The 18837-nt window shown below is 40.2% G+C and overlaps 1 protein-coding gene across 1 annotated transcript in view; it reads left to right on the top strand.

Moving 5' to 3' along the window:
• The first annotated feature begins 210 nt into the window (after positions 1-210).
• Positions 211-18837, top strand: part of SAMD5 (sterile alpha motif domain containing 5) — a 69453-nt gene continuing 50826 nt past the window's right edge. The window contains exon 1 of the mRNA XM_004368966.1: positions 211-666. Coding sequence (XP_004369023.1) covers positions 211-666 — 456 coding nt within the window. The remainder of the gene's footprint in view (positions 667-18837) is intronic.

Genomic DNA, 18837 nt, shown 5'->3' with positions numbered 1-18837 from the left:
GCCCAGCGCCAGTGCTGCGAGCTCCCGGCGGCGTGGGCATTCACTTTGCTGCTGGTACTCTCTCCTTCCCACGGGTCTTCTGATGGTTTGCGGACTCTGACCCTCTACTGTGCTTTAACAGGAAAACTTTGCTCCTGTTTCCTCCATCAAGGAAAGGACTAAAAGTTCCAGGAACTGGTGCCGCCGTGTCGGCGGGGCTTCAGTCCCACCATGTGCACCAACATAGTTTACGAATGGCTGAAGGCGCTGCAGCTCCCGCAGTACGCCGAGTCCTTCGTGGATAACGGCTACGATGACCTGGAGGTCTGCAAGCAGATCGGGGACCCGGATCTGGACGCCATCGGTGTGCTGGCGCCCGCGCACCGCCGCCGCATCCTGGAGGCCGTGAGCCGGCTACGGGAGCAGGACGCCGCCGCTGCCGGCCTTTACTTCACGCTCGAGCCGCAGCCGCCGCCCTCCGACGCCGTCCCCACCGGCCGCCGGGGGGAGCCGTGCGGCGGCCCGGCCGGCCGCGCCCAGGGACCCCGCGGGGACCCCCGCAGCCAGACTGCTGTCCCCCGCAGCAGGGAGTTGGTGAGCTACCCCAAGCTGAAGCTGAAGATCATGATCAGGGATAAGCTCGTCCGCGACGGCATCCATCTGAGCAAACCCCCGTACTCCCGCAAGGTAAGGGGGCGCCAGGGCGGCGGGGGCGCGCGGCGGGAGGGGACGCGGTGCTGCCGCTTTAGCTGAGGCTTGGCGGCCCAGTATAGGTGACGGCCGAGAGGCAAGGCTGCGTTGGGTGTTCGGGCTTCTCTTCTATTTTCTTTCTATATTAGCGCTTTATTCCTTCCTTCCTCGTGTCTCCAGCTGTTGGAGAGACAAGATCTCACATCCAGGTGTTAACTCTAAACTAGGACCAAGTCTCTAGTGCTCACCTGTCGGGAATTGGCCTCTCAGTGGTCCTGGCAGCAAAGGGAGGTTCTTAATGATCTCCTGAGCAGTGTTTGAGTCTGAAGGGTTGGAGAAGAATGGTTAATACCCACATTAGTTTCAACTTTCCTTTTCTCTTTCCTCTTCTGAGAAACTCCCAGGGGAAATAAGCAAAGTCTCTTGTAAGAGTGGGGAAACAGGCCCTGTTCTCTGTTCCATAAAGTCAATTCTCAGCCCTGCTGCAAATTTGAAAAGTGTACCATTAACATGAATGTTCTGGGGGGAAAGTTAAGGAAACATATGCTAGCTAGTCCACTTGAGAAAATTGTTTACACTTAAGTATACAAGGATGTAATAAAGTGCTAAAGACAATTAGGGCCACTCACGGAGTTTTTCAGAGGTCTGAAACCCTGATGGTGTAGTGGTTAAGAGCTATGGCTGCTAACTAAAAGGTTGGCAGTTTGAATCCACAAGGTGCTCCTTGGAAACCAAATGGGGTCCTGACTATGAGTCAGGAATTGTTTGGTTTTGGATACTGGGTCAGGGGTCTGGTTTATTATTAGTCCAGAATGATATAATATAGGTACAGTTGTGCCTTCTAGAGGGAGCCTTGGTGGTGCAGTGGTTAAAGTACTTGATTGCTAACCAGAAGGTCCGTGGTTCCAACCAGGGAGGATTATCCAATAGGAAGGGTTAAGCATGGTGTTTACCTTGCTTGTCAGATCATCTGTAGTGAACAATTTCACATTTTTTCACCACATCAAAGGTTCTGCTTGTAGGTGTGGCTGGCATGTGTCTCTCCCCCAACCCCACAGCGCCTTCCTACAGAATCAAAGCCTGTTTTCAAATTTACAATCCCTGACAGGGATGGATGACCTAGTAACAAGGTAAGCACAGGCTTACTTGTGCTGATGTGGTGAAAAGCATGTGAAATTGTTCACTACAGATTAGGAAGTAAGCACAAGTAAGTCCATGCTTACCTTGCTTTTTGGATAATCCGCCCCTGGTTGGAACCAGCCGCTCTGCTGGAGACAGATGCAGCAGTCTGTAGCAGTCAGCTTTCAGAAAGATTTACAGCCTTGGAAGCACTATGGGGCAGTTCTTCTCTTTTCTATGGGGTTACTCGCTACCAGTTGGAATCCTCTCAAGGGCAGTGGGTTTGGTTTTGGTTTTGGTGGCTTCTAGAAAGTCCGAGTGGACCCACATTTGAGAGAAGAGGACAGGCCATAAGGAAATGTGATTTTCTCCTCTGAGGGAGTCTCAGGGAAAGGTCTGGAAGTTATCACGGCTGCTCTGTGGGGAAGGCTGAGATATGGACTTGGGTGCTGAATACAGTAATTAAGTAACAGAAAATCCGATTTCAGACAAGAGCTCTATCTCCAGCTCGGAGTCTGTTCAGTTTGGTTTCTGCAGCCCTTCAGGTAGAGGGTCCTGACTTTAAAGAGAGTTGACAGCATCAAAGCAATGATACTGGAACATGACCACCTCAGCTTGAAAATCATGACATAGGGAGGAAACAGTGGCAAAGATACTGTGGCTGGCAGGGAAAGTAAACTCAGCAGTCTGAAAGGGAAATGGGGACAATCCAAGTGTTGTGTGGTCGTTGTGAGGTGCTCACCTGGTTTCATAGTAAAGGTAACAGTGCCTGGATGTATGGAAGTTCAAGGGGAAGCTTTATAAAAACGAGATAACAGTATGAGTGGAGGAGGCCATAAGAAGCGTCAGTATTAGCCATCTTTTATCTTGCAAATAAAAAGGGCAATTCACATAACTTGCTTGAACTTGTCAATTGGTTTATAAAGACTATGTAAAGAGGGTAGGTTAGGAAGGCTGCTGGCCTCCAATGAAACATATGCGGCCCACTCTGACTGTGTTACTGACTTTTGCCCAAAGCAGGAGAATGGAGAGAACGCATTACCTGTACAGTTATAGGTAGAGAGGTGCCTAGTGTGGACAGAGGGACTCTCATCGTCACTATAAAGGTTAGTTCGTGGAGACAACAGTCCAAAGGAGCTGGGGACCGGTTCGCCATTTCCTGTTAGCATCCCAGCGGGAGTACAGTTTAATCTGTGGCCAGAGAGGCCTGGAGCAAGGTGTGTCACTAGGGCTCATTCTTCAGGAAAGGTGCTGTGTGGCAGGGCTGAGGGGGCAGAGGAGAGGCTGGGCTAGAGGTGAGAGTGGTATGCCTGAAGTAACAAACTTGGGTTCTGATTCTTAAGAAGAAAACACAGACCTAGGGATCTAACTTTGAAGCAGATTTTAAGGATGTGAGATGTCTGAGCGCAGACTTTGAGCAGTGAGTGATATGGGGGTGCATATGGAGTGCAATTTATATAAGAAGATTTTAACTTGCTTTGTAACACTGCACCACCAGGGCTAAAATTTATATGATTACACGAAAGTACACTCACGTAGGACATACCCTCAGCGCTCGTGAATTTGTAATGGTATTACAGGGTGTTCGTGATGTTTTATGGAGTCCCGTAGAGTTTGGCAGTACTGTGACTGGGGGCTGTGGTGGGTGTGAATGGTGTGGGGTTGTAAAGGTATTTTATTTTCTACAGTCTTAGAAAAGCACAAAGCAGGACCTGCGGTAGAGAGCGGATATAGTGTAGGCTACTCCTGAAAAGTATCTCCTTGCCACATCCTACTGATTAAAACAGTGCTAGTTAGTAATAACCTTATTTAATAATGCCACAGGAGTGTTAAACTTCATTCACACCTTGATGTGTAATTTTAAGCTACGAGACTCTCCTGGAAATAAGGCTATTTGTGGAGATTTTGGAAGGATGGCCTAGGATGAAGGAATTTGGAGAGAGAGAAAGCAAAAAGGCTTTTGTGTCTTGGGCCAGGGTGGAGAGGTAGAAAAAGTATTTAGAAAGGAAATAGAGAGGTTCGAAAAGATATCCTTTGTGTTCTTTGGAATATTGCCTTGGATCCTGGCAGAAGATGAAATGACAATAAACATTCCTCCCTTCTAAGAATCCTCCCTGCCCTCATGAAGTTACTAGAGACAGAGTGGAAGCTGGCAAAGTTCAGTTTTCCCAAACTCAAGCCAGTCTCCTCACATAGCCTCAGCCTAGGCAAGCAAAGGTCCTTCTAGGCTTTTTGTCTTCCCTCCCTGATTGGAGCACTGTGGAAAGAAGGGAAGAGACAAAAGCTTGGTTGGAGGTGAGGCAGATGTTTTCCTCATACTCCTTACAGTGCGTTGTTGATGGAGTTTCCATCCATTCATCCTCACATCCACCCATCCACTTAACAGACATTGAGCACATGCAGTGCATGTGCTAGGCCCAAGGATTACAGCAGTGAACTAGATAGACATGGTCCCTATTTACAATTTAATGAATGTGTATGTGGAGGGTCTAGCCCAGCGTCAGACACGTAGTAGGTGTGCCATGTGGAATTTGAACATCATTTCCACAGATACCAGGGGTGTGAGAATTTTGACTTGTATTTATTTCAAATGTTAAAAAATGTACTATTAGACTAATGCCTGACTCATGGTAAGGGCTCACCTATGTTAGCTCCTATTGCCCCTGTACCTGGCTTTGCTTGGACACTTCAGCCTCCATAGCTGTGTGTTGGCTGTGTACAGGAGAGTCCTCTGGCCCAGTCTCATTGCTCATGATAGAGGGGTTTGGTCATGTATCAGTGGTAGATTTTTAGTACAAACAGTGCCCTGTCATTTCTATGTGCCTGAAGATACAGTAATGAAAATGATTTTTAAAAGTATGAACATTGCAGAATATAGATGTTCAAAGCAGTCACTTGGAAGTGGTACTCCAGTGGTACTCATGTTATTCAAACATGAGTACTCATGCAGTAGTACTCATATTACTCAACACATTTCTGAAACTTCTTGCCAAATTTCCTCCAGTGCCTGGAGAACATCCTTTGGAGTGTCTCCGTGGTGACAAACCTTCATTTTTCTAAGGTGGATCTGGTCTGGAGTAAACACCCAAAGTATCTGAAATGGAATCAGGCAATTAAAACCAGTGACATTCAGTAAAATGTGAAATGGAAAATGGAATCTGACAACAAAATAAGGACTATTTTAAGGGGGATATGTATAACCCATTTTATATTTTATGTTATATATAATCCATTTTCTAGTTTTGAACCCTTAAAAAATACGCTCTTTGTGTGTATCCATGTTTGCAAATATGGAAATTCCCCAAAAAGGCTTTCCAAAACACAAGTCAGCTCCCCATTTATATACAAAGAGCACAGCACTGGTCATGCATTGTCTCAAAAGTAATTAGCGTGAAGGTGCCTAAATGGGAGGCATTAGGTGCACTGTGCACAGGTATTAGGTAAACGGCACTGCACGCAGTGGTTTAACTGCGTTTGTGTAGTGTGAATGTGTTCTTACGGCAGGCTGTTCATTAGCTGGCTCTACTGTTCTTAGAAAGCTCTCTTCTATACACTGCCATGCAACATCTTAAAGGAGTCTTAGTTGTACTCATTGTGCCTCCCAACTCTTAAGTGAAGGATGGGCAACATGAGGGTATTAAGGCTGCCCTCATGAACCTTGTCTGCTTCTAGGTAGTTGTCTGAGGTGTACCATGAAAAATAAGAAAGAAATGTATTTTGATAAAAGTGCACTTCTTTTCAGATTATGTAAATGCTTAGATTCTGATTCACCAGAAATACGTTTGGAAATAAATTTTCCTGAAGCAAGATGAGTTAGATGACATGGAAATAACCAGCGCTGGCCCTTGAAATCAGCAAGAGAGAGCCGGGGGTGTTGGGAAGAACATTGCCCAGGGTGAGGGAAAGTATGCCAAGAACCACAATAGCTAGTAGCTTCTCAAGCCCACAGCTAGTAACAACGTTGAGTCCTCGGATACAGCAAAGGGTTATTGCTACTCCTACTTGAGTTGAAAGGTTTTTATCAGTTACTTTCTAAGCTCTGTGAACAAATTTCTGTTTTAGATCAACCAATGATTGGGAACTGTGGAGACCTGGGAGGAGTAGGAAGGGAATCCTTGCTTTTCTGTCAATATAAAAACTATTAAGGAGAAATAACTGTGAATCATGCCAAAAGGCATTAAGCATACTATCTGTCTTACATAGAGACTAAGTGACATCTAATAGTTTAAAGAGATTTTATTACTGCTTCTAATTGAAATAAATGGCCCAGTGCACTCTAAAAAGCTCACTGTTATGTTTCCGTAAAGTTATAAATACGAACAAAATCAGACCTACATCATTTGAAATATAGCTGAAAAAGAAGGTAAATCACTGGCATTTGTTCTCTATTGCCAAATCATAATGGGCAGATTTTCTGAATTTTAAGACGTTTCCTTTAGATATACTGTAACTTTTATAATAAGACTAGAGGCTTGTCTAATGTATTTGCCATCCAGGGTGTTACCGTGTTTTAATACCCCCCACCTCTATTTGACAAGATTATTTAAAGTAATAGTCATGTAATAGTCCGCCAAACCACAAAAACCAAACCCGTTGCTGTCAAGTCAGTTCCAACTCATAGTGACCCTATAGGACAGAGTGGAACTGCCCCACAGAGTTTCCAAGGAGCGCCTGGTGGATTTGAACTGCCAACCTTTTGGTTAGCAGCCATAGCTCTTAACCGCTACTCCACCAGGGTTTCCATAATAGTCCACGGTGATCATTATTTTCTTGATTTTCTTCTTTAGTTTTAAAGCAGGTAATAATTAAAATAAAGATTAAATTGAAATTTTTAAGTATTAAGTAAAAATATTTCATTTATGAAGTAGACTATACACTTACCAAAGTAAAATATTACACCTTGCAGTTTGTACTGTTTCACTGTTTTAAATTTTCGACACAAATACAAACTTTAGGTGGTCACATAAGAATAAAAGGATTGGAGTAACTTAAGTTTTGTTTCTTCTTTTTTACAAATCACCCTGCTACCATCACTGTTTATTTTGGATCTACTGTTTAACGTGGGCTTATGTAGATTCACGAGGAGACATGATGTAAGGTGTTCTTATGGATAGTGAGTAAATAATGATGCTTGTAATAAAATTTAAAGCAAAATAAAATTTCTGATGGAAAAGTAAACACATTCATTTGAGAAAATTTAGGTAACACGGAAGCATGCAAAGAAGAAATTAAAAATGGCCTATATTAGACTTTTTAACATTATATTGTATTTCTTTAAAAAATTATTTATGTGTAAAAATATCTGTGTTGTTCATATACACACAATATACATATATAAATATATCACATTGTGTACTAATAGGGGTAAGGCTGTTCCTATGTCAGCAGATACCACCTGAAAAACGTCTTTTATACTAACACAAAATTCACATTTGTGACTCTTTATAATTATGTATTGCCTATTCATGGTGTTTGCCAATTTTTTTTTTTTTTCCCTACTGGTGGTAGATTATTTCCAGATGCTTTGTAAGAGCCCTTTGTATATTGTGTATTATTATTTTATACAATATACTGTATGCATTATATATTTTGATCATATAGGTAGCAAACATTTTTTCCCAGAATGTGGTTTATCTTAGAATTTTATGGGTTTTTTTTTTGATATCTGAAGTTTAAAATCTTTTATACATTCCACTGTATTAGTCTTTTTTTGTTTTTCAGTGATTCCTTTCAAAATGGAGGAATATAGACATTACAGACTGTGTTAGTTTTCTATCACTGCTGTAACATATTATCACAAATTTGGTGGCTTAAAACAACCTGAAGTTACTTTCTTACACTTTTGGAGGTCCTCTGTCTCACAGAGAGCTAAAGTCAAGGCGTTGGCAGGGCTGGTTCCTTCTGGAGGGTCTAAGGGAGAATCTGTTCTCTTGCCCTTTTCAGCTCTAGAGGCCTCCTGCATTCCTTGGCTGGTGGCTCCTTCTTTGTGTATCACTCCAGCTTCTTACTTCCATTGTCACTTCTCTTTCTCTGCCTGTGAACCTCCCTCTTATAAGGGCCCTTGTGGTTACATAGAGCCCTCTTGGATAATCCAGGGTACTCTTCCCATCTCAAGATTCTAATTTACTCCTATCTGCAAAGTTACTTTTATCATTAAAGTAGCATATTTACAGGTTCTGGGAAGTAGTACGTGGACATCTTTGGGGGCTGTTATTTAGCTTGCAGCACAGACTCAGATAGAACTGAATTTCAGTTCTTTGCCATTTACTTGGGCAAGTTATTTACTCTTTCTAAACCTGAGTTGCCTCATCTGTAAAATGGTGATAAATATTATCTACTTCTTAAGGCTGACATAAGAATTCAGTGAGGCAATAGATTTATATAATACTTGACATACAGTCATCACTCAAGGCATCTGGATAATATTTATAGTATTATGTATAACTTTATTATTGTGAAGTCATTCTTTTTTAAAATTTATTTTTTGTTGTTGAGAATATACACAGCAGAACATACACCAATGCAACAATTTCTACGTGTACAATTCAGTGACATTGTGAAGTTATTCTTAATATGGAGAACCTTATGGTAAAAATGGCTTGGGGGCGGTGACTGACCTCTTCTAACTTCACAACGGGGAAGGAGACTCAAGATCAACAAACAGCCTAAGGCTGATTCCTATGAGAAGGCTGTCAAACATGCCTCCTCTGTTCGCCGTCTTTACCAATTCTGACACCAGCCATCCCTCCCACGACACTCTCCACTTCTCTGCTGGGATTAATAATTCATTGCAGTGGCCACACAGAACTCACAGACCATACCCACGATTATGGGGTTTCTTAGGGAAGGAACCAGTTATAATTCAGTCTCAGGAACACTCAAGGATGCAGTTCTTCCATCAGGACACCCTCTTCCCAGCTGTGCTCGTAGGCACGCCTCTCCCTGCCCTCAGTCCCTGTCCAAAGGCACTCGGTTTTCTTGCTCTGTGGGCCGGGAAGCCCGCTGCATCGTCTCCTGCGGGTCTCTCCTTCCTTGGTGGTGGTGGGTTCCTCTCTCTTTCCTGTCTTTGGGGTGGCTCATTTCAATCCCAGTGGGATGGTAAAACTGACCAGTCTTCTTGGTGGACCATAATTACCCTATCACACAGTTCCGCCGAGTCACTTGGATGGGAGTTATGAGACCATGGCTAGAAAAACTACACACAAAAGTGATCTGTCACACCGCACTTGTCTTAAATTATTTCACGTTCTTACCATCTGTTGAGTTGTGAGCATTTTTTTTTTTTTTTGTAATTTGAAAGACCTCTTTAAATAATAACGATGACAACATTTTTGCCTGTTTTATATATTGAAAATATTTCAGTCAATTTTTCATTTACCTTTTTGGTTTTTCTTTTTGTTTAAAATTTTTTAATAGATAAGTATAGTTAATCAGTCTCTATCTCTGAGATTGCTTTTATCCTTCTAAGCTCCTTCTCTAGTTCAAAATCAGTATCTATTTACTTATATTTCCTATTAATTTTTATAGTTTCATTTTTACATTTCTCTGAAATTTAATCCATCTCAAATTTATTTTGATACTTGATATAAGGTAAAGCTTTAGTGCTTTTGTTCTCTGAGTGGCTAATTTTACCAAAAATCCTATAAATAACCTTTTTCCTTTCACATTGATCCACATACTTCCTAAAAAAAACCCATGGCTGTCGATTGTGACTCATAGCAACCCTACAGGACAGAGTAGAACTTCCTTATAGGCTTTCCAAGGCTGTAATCTTTAAGAAAGCAGAGTGCCATATCTTTCTGTTGAAGAGCTACTGGTGTATTCCTTGTTAGCAGCCGAGTGCTTTAAGCCCTGCACCACCAGGGCTCCTTAGATACTTCCTGCATCATATTTTAACTTTTTTGTGTTGATATGGTGATTGGTATGTTGATTCTTTCTCCAGTCCATACTGGTTTAAATACTGTAGGTTTATAATCCTTAATATCTCTCTATTAAGGTCGGCCACTCTAGGTTGGCCGAGTGGCTCTGATTTCTTCTTCTTTTAAAAGTTTTTTTTAAAGCTGTTCTTGACCTTTTAGTGTTCCAGATGAGCTTTAGGATATTTTTAAATACCCCAAGGAAAATTCCTGTTGAGATTTTGTTAGGAGTAAAACTTTACATTAATTTTGAATGAATCATTATATTGTACAGTCTCGCTAATCTGGTTATTTTATGGTTCTCTATTTAAGCAGATCATTCGTATTTTTAAATAAAGTTGAATCATTTTCATAATATACTGTTACGATTATTCTTTTAAATGTTCTACATCCTTTGGTGAGTAGCATCTGGGGTCTTAAAAGCTTGTGAGCAGCCATCTAAGATAAATCTACTGGATGTCTGGAGCAAAGGAGAATGAAGAAAACCAAAGATACAAAGGAAAGGTTAGCCCAAAGGACTAATGGACCTCAACTACCACAGCCTTCATGAGACTGAGTCCAGAACAACTAGATGGTGCCTGGCTACCACCACCGACTGCTCTGACAGGGATCACAATAGAGGGTCCTGAACAGCGTGGAAAAAAAATGTAGAACAAAATTCAAACTTACAAAACAAGACCAGACTTACTGGTCTGACAGAGACTGGAGAAACCCCGAGAGTATGGTCCCAAGACACCCTTTTAACTCAGTACTGAAGTCACTCCTGAAGTTCACCCTTCAGCCAAAGATTAACAGGCCTATAAAACAATAACACATGTAGTTCAACCATGTATACAAGACTAAATGGGCACACCAGCCCAAAAGCAAAGATGAGAAAGCAGGAAGGGACAGGAGAACTGGAAAAATGGAAATGGAGAACCCGAGGTCGAGGAGGGGAGTGTGGACACATCACAGGATTGGCAACCAATGTCACCAAACAATTTGTGTATAAATTGTTGAATGAGAAACTAATTTACTCTGTAAACTTTCACCTGAAGTACAATAAAAAAAGATTATTCTTTTATGATTTATATTTTTATTAATTTAAATGGAATCATTCCCCCATCTTATTATTAATGGTATATAGAATAGATTTTAACTTTTGTGTGTTTAACTTTTTATAGAACATTTCATTAAACTATTAATTCTCTTAAGATTTTTTTTTCAATTGATTGTCATATTTTACACATCTATTATATAGATATTTGTATTATATACACAGGATAATTTTATCCTCTACTTCAGTAATTATAGCTCATATTTCTTTGTTCTGGTCTTATTGCATTAGCTAGAATTTATATACAAAACCAGTTGCCATTGAGTCATTTCCAATTCATGGCAACCCATGTGTGTCAGAGTAGGTTTGTCCTTATAAGGATTTCAATTGCTGATTTTTTGGAAGTAGATCACCAGGCATTTCTTCCGAGGCACCTCTGTCGTTGTTGTTAGGTGCCATCGAGTTGGTTCTGACTTATAGCCACCCTATGTACAACAGAACAAAACACTGCCCAGTCCTGTGCCATCCTCACAATCATTGTTATGCTTGAGCCCATTGTTGGCGCCACCATGTCAGTCCATCTCATTGAGGATCTTCCTCTTTTTAGCTGACCATCTACATTACCAAGCATGATGTCCTTCTCCAGGGACTGGTCCCTTTTGATAACATGTCCAAAGTACATGAGATAAAGTCTCGCCATCTTCGCTTCTAAGGAGCATTCTGGCTGTACTTCTTCTAAGATAGACTTGTTCGCTATTCTAGAAGTCCATAGTATATTTAATACTATTTATCAACACCACAATAAAGTTGCATCAATTCTTTGGTCTTCCTTATTCATCGTCCAGCTTTCACTTGCATACGAGGCAATTGAAAACACCATGGCTTCCATCAGGCATGCCTTAGTCTTCAAGGTGACATCTTTGCTTTTTAACCCTTTAAAGAGGTCTTTTGTAGCAGATTTGCCCAATGCAGTGTGTAGTTTGATTTCTTGACTGCTGCTTCCATTTGATTGTGTTGATGTTGATTGTGGACCCAAGTAAAATGAAATCCTTGACAATGTCAACATTTTCTCCATTTATCATGATGTTGCTTATTTGGTCCAGTTGTGAGGATTTTGTTTTCTTTATGTTGAGATGTAATCCATACTGAAGGCTGTGGTCTTTGATTTTCATCAGTAAGTGCTTCAAGTCCTCTTCACTTTCAGCAAACAGGGTTATGTCATCTGCATAACGCAGATTGTTAATGAGTCTTCCTCCAATCCTGATGCTGCGTTCTTCACATAGTCCAGCTTCTTGGATTATTTGCTTAACATACAGATTGAATAAGTATGGTGAAAGGATACAACCTTGACACACACCTTTCCTGACTTTAAACCACGCAGTACCCCCTTGTTATGTTCAAACGACTCCCTCTTGGTCTGTGTACAGGTTCCTCATGAGCACAATTAAGTGTTCTGGAATTGCCATTCTTTGCAATGTTGTCCATAAATTGTAATAATCCACACAGTCGAATGCCTTTGCATAGTCAATAAAACACAGGTTAACATATTTCTGGTATTCTCTGCTTTCAGCCAGGATCCGTCTGACATCAACAGTGATATCCCTGATTCCATATCCTCTTCTGAATCCGGTCTGAATTTCTGGCAGTTCCCTGTCGATATACTGCTGTAACCATTTTTGAATGATCGTCAGCAAAATTTTACTTGCATGTGATATTAATGATATTGCTTGATAATTTCTGCATTTGGTTGGATCACCTTTCTTGGGAATAGCCATAAATATAGATTTCTTCCAGTCGGTTGGCTAGGTCGCTGTCTTCCAAATTTCTTGGCTTGACAAGTGAGCACTTCCAGCACTGCATCTGTTTGTTGAAAGATCTCAGTTGGTATTCCAGTCAATTTCTGGAACCTTGTTATTTGCCAATGCCTTCAGTGCATCTTGGACTTCTTTCTTCAGTACCATTGGTTCCTGATCATATGCAACCTCCTGGAATGGTTTAATGTCGACCAACTCTTTTTGGTATAATGACTGTATTCCTTTCGTCTTCTTTTGATGCTTCCAGCATCATTTAATATTTTCCTGTAGAATCCTTCAATATTGCAACTCTGGGTGGACTCAAACTGCTAACCTGTTGGTTAGCAGCCTACTGCTCTAACCATTTGCAGCACCCAGGGTCTCCTAGAATTTATATAGCAGTGTTAAATAATAATGATAATTAGGCATTCTTGTCTTGTTCCCAGTTACACTCATGCGTCGCTTAATGTTCACGATAAGTTCTGTGAAATAGGACATTATGTGATCTGGACTTTATGTGAATACCGTATTATATAAGGCAGTCCCCAGATTATGAATGAGTTTCGTTCCTAAGTCTGTCTTTAAGTCGTATTTGTAAGTCAGAAACGTTAAGTATGGTTTGTATCGAATATCAGTTAGTCAAATGTTTGTCTTAATAATAGTATATAGTGCACCTTTCTGTGCATAAAAAACATTAAAGAAACACTTTCAGATACGCTAAAACATCTTTAACATAACAATATGGTAATAATAATAACATTTTGATGTGTGTTGCAAAGTCCTGCTGGTTTGTTATTATGAACCATTGTATGTACCTCAGATTTTTAATAGGCTTTACAGGGTTGGTTAGTAAGTATGGACTGTATGTAAGGTGGACGTTCATAACTTGGGGACTGTGGACTATATGCAGTCAGACGTTGCCTGAAAGTATGTTATATGGCACATGACTGTATATGTATAATGAAAATGCTTCAACTATTTTGCTATTATCTTGTCATTGGCTGTCGATTTCAGATACTCTTCATAATGTTAAGAAAACACTCTTCTTTTTCTAATTTTGTAGGAATTTTTGTTGGGAATGGATATCGAAATTCTATTAAATATCTTTAGCAACTTAGAAATAATTGAGAATCTTTTCTTACTGGGCGTAATGTTGTGATATGTTACATTGAGAGATTTCCTGTTATTAAATCATCCTTACATAGCTGAGATGAAGTAAAAAAAAATGAAATGATATCTTTTGAAACCACTTCAGTGTGAGATGAGGAATTTATAACAATGTTACTCACACATTATTATTATTACATTCCTTTACATGCTACATATTTTCTTTCATGAATAATGACTGATGTTTACCTTCAGTTTTGTAACCACTTCTCAGTTCCTATCGTGATACTATTATAGCTGACTTCTTGCCAATAGCTTTTGGAAGTTGCAGTCTCTGTCTAGACAGGAACAAGAGGCAGCGACAGCAGTGAGACGTGGGGAATTTCACCCCTGCTGCTCAAAGGCAAGAGCCATATAGTTGAGGGTAATGGTTAAGTTTTCTGGTGTGTGCAGACATTTTGCTTTTGAGCTAGGGGGCAGAGACTCGGAGGGGGTTGAGCGGTTTACTTGAATCCCTATTGATTTTACTGTTTTCACAGCAAAGATGGACTTTTTTTTGTGTAGTTCAGGAAATTCTTCCCAGATTCTGGAATTAATATTCTTCCTCATCCTCCCTTCTTCCACCCACTCCCCTCCAGCTGTAGTCTGATCCCTTCCAGTTCTCTACACACCCCAGGCCATTTAGAGGACACTTACCTATAGCGACTGTTTGCCAGATGCCATTTTAAATGCAAAGCCCTCGTAAGAAATTCAAGTGGCAGTCATTTTAATTTGAGTATTTGGCTTTGCTTAAAAACAACAGCCAGAAGTGTAATAAAGATAAAACTGGAAAACTCTGTAAGAAATAGTAGTTTAACAAATACCTAATTTACATTTAAATATTCCTTTAGAGGCCAAAAAGAATGATTTTTTTCAAAGGTCATTGAAGCAAGGATTAAAAATGGGGTATAGGAATAGTTTGTTTCTAGAGAAGATGCCTAAATCGGGGGCTGAATTCAGCTGAGTTTGCAGAAATGGACACCCAGTACTTTCCAAGCTAACCATCAATCATGCAATAAAGATATAGCGACTTTCAGGAAACCATGTATCAGAACTGAATGGAACACTGCTATGTTATCAAACGCTCCCCCGGGAGCTTCTTCATTGACAAAAGTAGTGCTGCATTAAGTAGCAGCAATATTTTCATGGCCAGAAAGTAACAAAGTGATAGACCATCATTATGAACGGAAAATATTTTACATAAAAAGCCACTGAGCAATTCTTATGGCTTGCTTCCTACAGGATTCAGTTAAGGAGAAAAGTAGCTCCACCTAACTGTGAAAGAGGAAACTGATAATTTGATAAGAGGTTAAGTACATTCAAGGTCCATGCTCTGGTCACTACCATTTATAGGTATCTCAGGAAAAGACAGGGTCAGTTCCTATCTCGAATCACGCAAACCCAGTGAGTCCCTGGCTTGTCCAAAAGGAAACAAATGCAGGATATGCATGTTGCATCCATTATAGATGAGAGCTGAGCCAGAGGGTATGCAAAATAATTTGCTCTTTTGAGACCTACTTCATTGCAGAGAGGTGGTGGAGAGTTGGAATTAAGCTGGCAACATTGACTTTGAATTTTATTGCCGTGTCATTTTAAATCAGAGATTTTACTGCCACTTCTTGGCATGGCAGTCGGGGTCAGTACATTTGTCTTTGTTAATATGATCTCTTAGATTGATATACTTACCTTGAAAATTCAAATAAAATGAAATCCTTGACAACTTCAGCATTTTCTCCGTTTATCATGGTTTTGCTTATTGGCCCAGTTGTGAGGATTTTGTTTTCTTTATATTGAGATTTAATCCATACTGAGGGCTGTAGTCTTTGATCTTCATCAGTAAGTGCTTCAAGTCCTCTTCACTTTCAGCAAGGAAGGTTGTGTCATCTGCATATCATGGGGTATTAATGAGTCTTCCTCCAATCCTGATACTGCGTTCTTCTTCATATATTCTAGCTTCTCAGATTATTCACTTAGCATACAATTAAATATGTATGGTGAAAGGATACAACCCTGATGCACACCTTTCCTGATTTTAAACCACACAGTGTCCCTTGTTCTGTTTGAATGAGTGCCGCTTGGTCTATGTACAGGTTCTGCATGAGCACAATTAAATGTTCTGACGTTGCCATTCTTCGCAGTGTTATCCATAATTTGTTGTGATCCACAAAGTAGAATGCCTTTGCATAGTCAATAAAACACAGGTAAACATCTTTCTGTTATTCTCTGCTTCCAGGCAAGATGCATGTGACATCAGTAATATTCTTCATTCCACCTCCTCTTCTGAATCCAGCTTGAATTTCTGTCAGTTCCCTGTCAATGTACTGCCGTAACCATTTTTGACAGCAAAATTTTACTTGCGTGTGATTTAATGATATTGTTTGACAATTTCTGCATTCTATTAGATCACTTTTCTTTGGAATAGGCACAAATATGGATCTCTTCCAGTCGGTTGGCCAGGTAACTATCTTCCAAATTTCTTGGCACAGGTGAGTGAGCACTTCCAGTGCCCATGGAAGCAGTGTCTACAGTCAACACCCATGGAAGCAGCGGTCAAGAAATCAAATAACATATTGCGTTGGGCAGATACATCTGCTGCAAAAGACCTCTTTAAAGTGTTAAAAAGCAAAGGTGTCACTTTGAGGACTAAGGTGCGCCTGACCCAAAAACCAAACGAACCAAACCCATTGCCATCAAGTCAACTCTGACTCCTAGTGACACTATAGGACAGAGTAGAACTTCCCTATAGGGTTTCTAAGGAGCGGCTGGTGGATTCGATCTGCTGACCTTTTGGTTAACAGCCGAGCTCTTACCCACTGCACCACCAGGGCCCCATGCCTGACTCAAGTGATGGTATTTTTTTAATCACCTCATATGCATGCAAAAGCTGGACAATGAATAAGGAAGACCAAGGAAGAATTGATGCAGTTTTATTATGGTGTTGTTGAAGAATATTGAATATACTGTGGACTTCCAGAATAGCAAATAAGTCTGTCTTAGAAGAAATACAGCCAGAATGCTCCTTAGAAGCAAAGATGGCAAGACTTCATCTCACATACTTTTGGACATGTCATCAGAAGGGACCAGTCCCTGGAGAAGGACATCATGCTTGGTAATGTAGAGGGTCAGCGAAAAAGAGGAAGACCCTCAATGAGATGGATTGACACAGTGGCTGCAACAGTGGGCGTAAACGTAACAACGATTATGAGGATGGCGCAGGACCTGGCAGTGTTTCATTCTCTTGTACCCAGGGTTGCTAAGAGTCGGAACCAACTGGATGGCACCTAACAACAACAACAACCTGGAACACGATGGTGAATCAAATCTTCTGATCGTTTATTAAAACAGTGTGGCAGAAACCTCCTTGAACTGCTGGGCTGTATTAGACCTGCTTTCGGACAGAAAGTATGATATTCTGGATTACCCCCAACCTTACTGTTTTTGGATGGATGTGCTAAATTATTTTAAAAGTGATTTTTGGGGCAAGGGGACGAGTGATGGCATTCTATTGAAAGCAGACAAACTGAAAACACAAGAACTCCTAGCACAGTGACCTCACTCTGTATTCTGAAAACCTTTCCTTTGTACTTTGATTTCATTAATTGTGAAAATTAGGCTTATCTGTTAATTCAGCCATATGTTAATTAGTTGTGGTTATGTTTGATTTTCCTCTTCACATCTGGAGGGAACTTCTCTTCTTACTTGACCCTCTCTTCACCCTCCCCGGGAGTTTAGAAAGCTGAAATATTATTTTCCATCCTCACCTAGATTTTACCGTTTTAATCAGACTTGCACAAGTTGGGAGAAGCTTCCTGCTGTTGGTGGCTTCTTCAGATATAGTATAAGGAAGTAACTTTGAAATATGCTAATCATCATCATCATCACAGTGATAATGGTTCGTATTTATTATTATGTTTTAAGAATGCTGTACCCGTTATCTCATTCAATTCTCATAACAATCCACTGAGGCAGATGTTATTTTTGCCCTTCCTGTTTTATGAATGAGGAAAATGAGGCTTAAACAGCTTAAGTAATTTGCCCAAGGTCACACAATTAGCAAGTCTCATTGGAAAACTAGGTGTGCTGACCCAGGCCCATGGTTTTCACTACTGTGCGATTCAGCCTAAAAACATTGTTCTATAGGACTTGTCAGCTGCCTGTCTTTCTGTTGGTGGAAAATAGGCATGGGATAGGGAGTAGAAATGTTCCAGAGATTTTTATTGTTTTTTTTTTTTTTAAATTTAATAGCATACTAATTAGTTTAAATTTCAAAGACGTTATTATGGGAGAGTGAATCTGTATTTTACATTCGATTTAAGACAAAGAAAATTCCTTCATTCTTTCAACATGTATTATAAATATATAAATACTGATCTACAAAAGGAGACCAAAAAGAAATCTTACATAAATTAAATCACACTAATTTGGTGACAGCAGCTCCTATTAAAACTTGAGCATTCCATGTATTGTACCGTGTTTGATTATAGGATGATGAAGTTATTAGCAATTATTAACTATGTATGCTTGCCACTATGCTGGGTACTATGGAAAACAAATGTTGGTTCCTTTTGGTTCAACTCTTCAGGAGTTTTTACCGTATTTAAGTCTTTGCTAAATTCATACCTTGTTATTTTAGTTATGGTAAGTTTTTAAGATCTAAGGCTTTCCTTCTTTTATATAAGATAGTAATATGGGAACCAGGCATTTAATAAAATGATTCTTTTCTTGCTCAGAATACTTCCAGAAGTTATTTTCATCTGCTTTCATAGCCTCCAGCACAGTTTTTGAGTATCCATAATGGCATATGAGGCATTTGAAGGAGGATTTAGAAATAGTTGAAAGCTCTTTTTGTAGATAAGTTAGCTAGCAGGCAGCCCTATATTTAGTTCCAAATCCCAAGCAATCAAATAAAAAAAAAATGTGACCACAAAGGGATGAGGCTGTTCTTCTTAGGAATGAATATTGCCAGGGGAATTGGTTCATTAATATCTTGATCACATATGTGGCTCCATTGTTGTAATAAGCATAACTCTCCCAACAAAAATTACTTTTAAAGACACTTTTTTTTTTTTTTGCATCTATGTCTTGTTTTGGAGCCCTGGTGGTGCAGTGGTTAGGAACTTGGCTGCTTACCAAAAGGTTGGCAGTTCCAATCCACCAG

Source organism: Trichechus manatus, unplaced genomic scaffold (genome assembly GCF_000243295.1).
Source record: "Trichechus manatus latirostris isolate Lorelei unplaced genomic scaffold, TriManLat1.0 scaffold00002, whole genome shotgun sequence".
NCBI classification, from domain to species: Eukaryota; Metazoa; Chordata; class Mammalia; order Sirenia; family Trichechidae; genus Trichechus; species Trichechus manatus.
The sequence above is the reverse complement of the archived record's forward strand: the minus strand, read 5'-3'. Positions and strand labels throughout refer to the sequence as shown.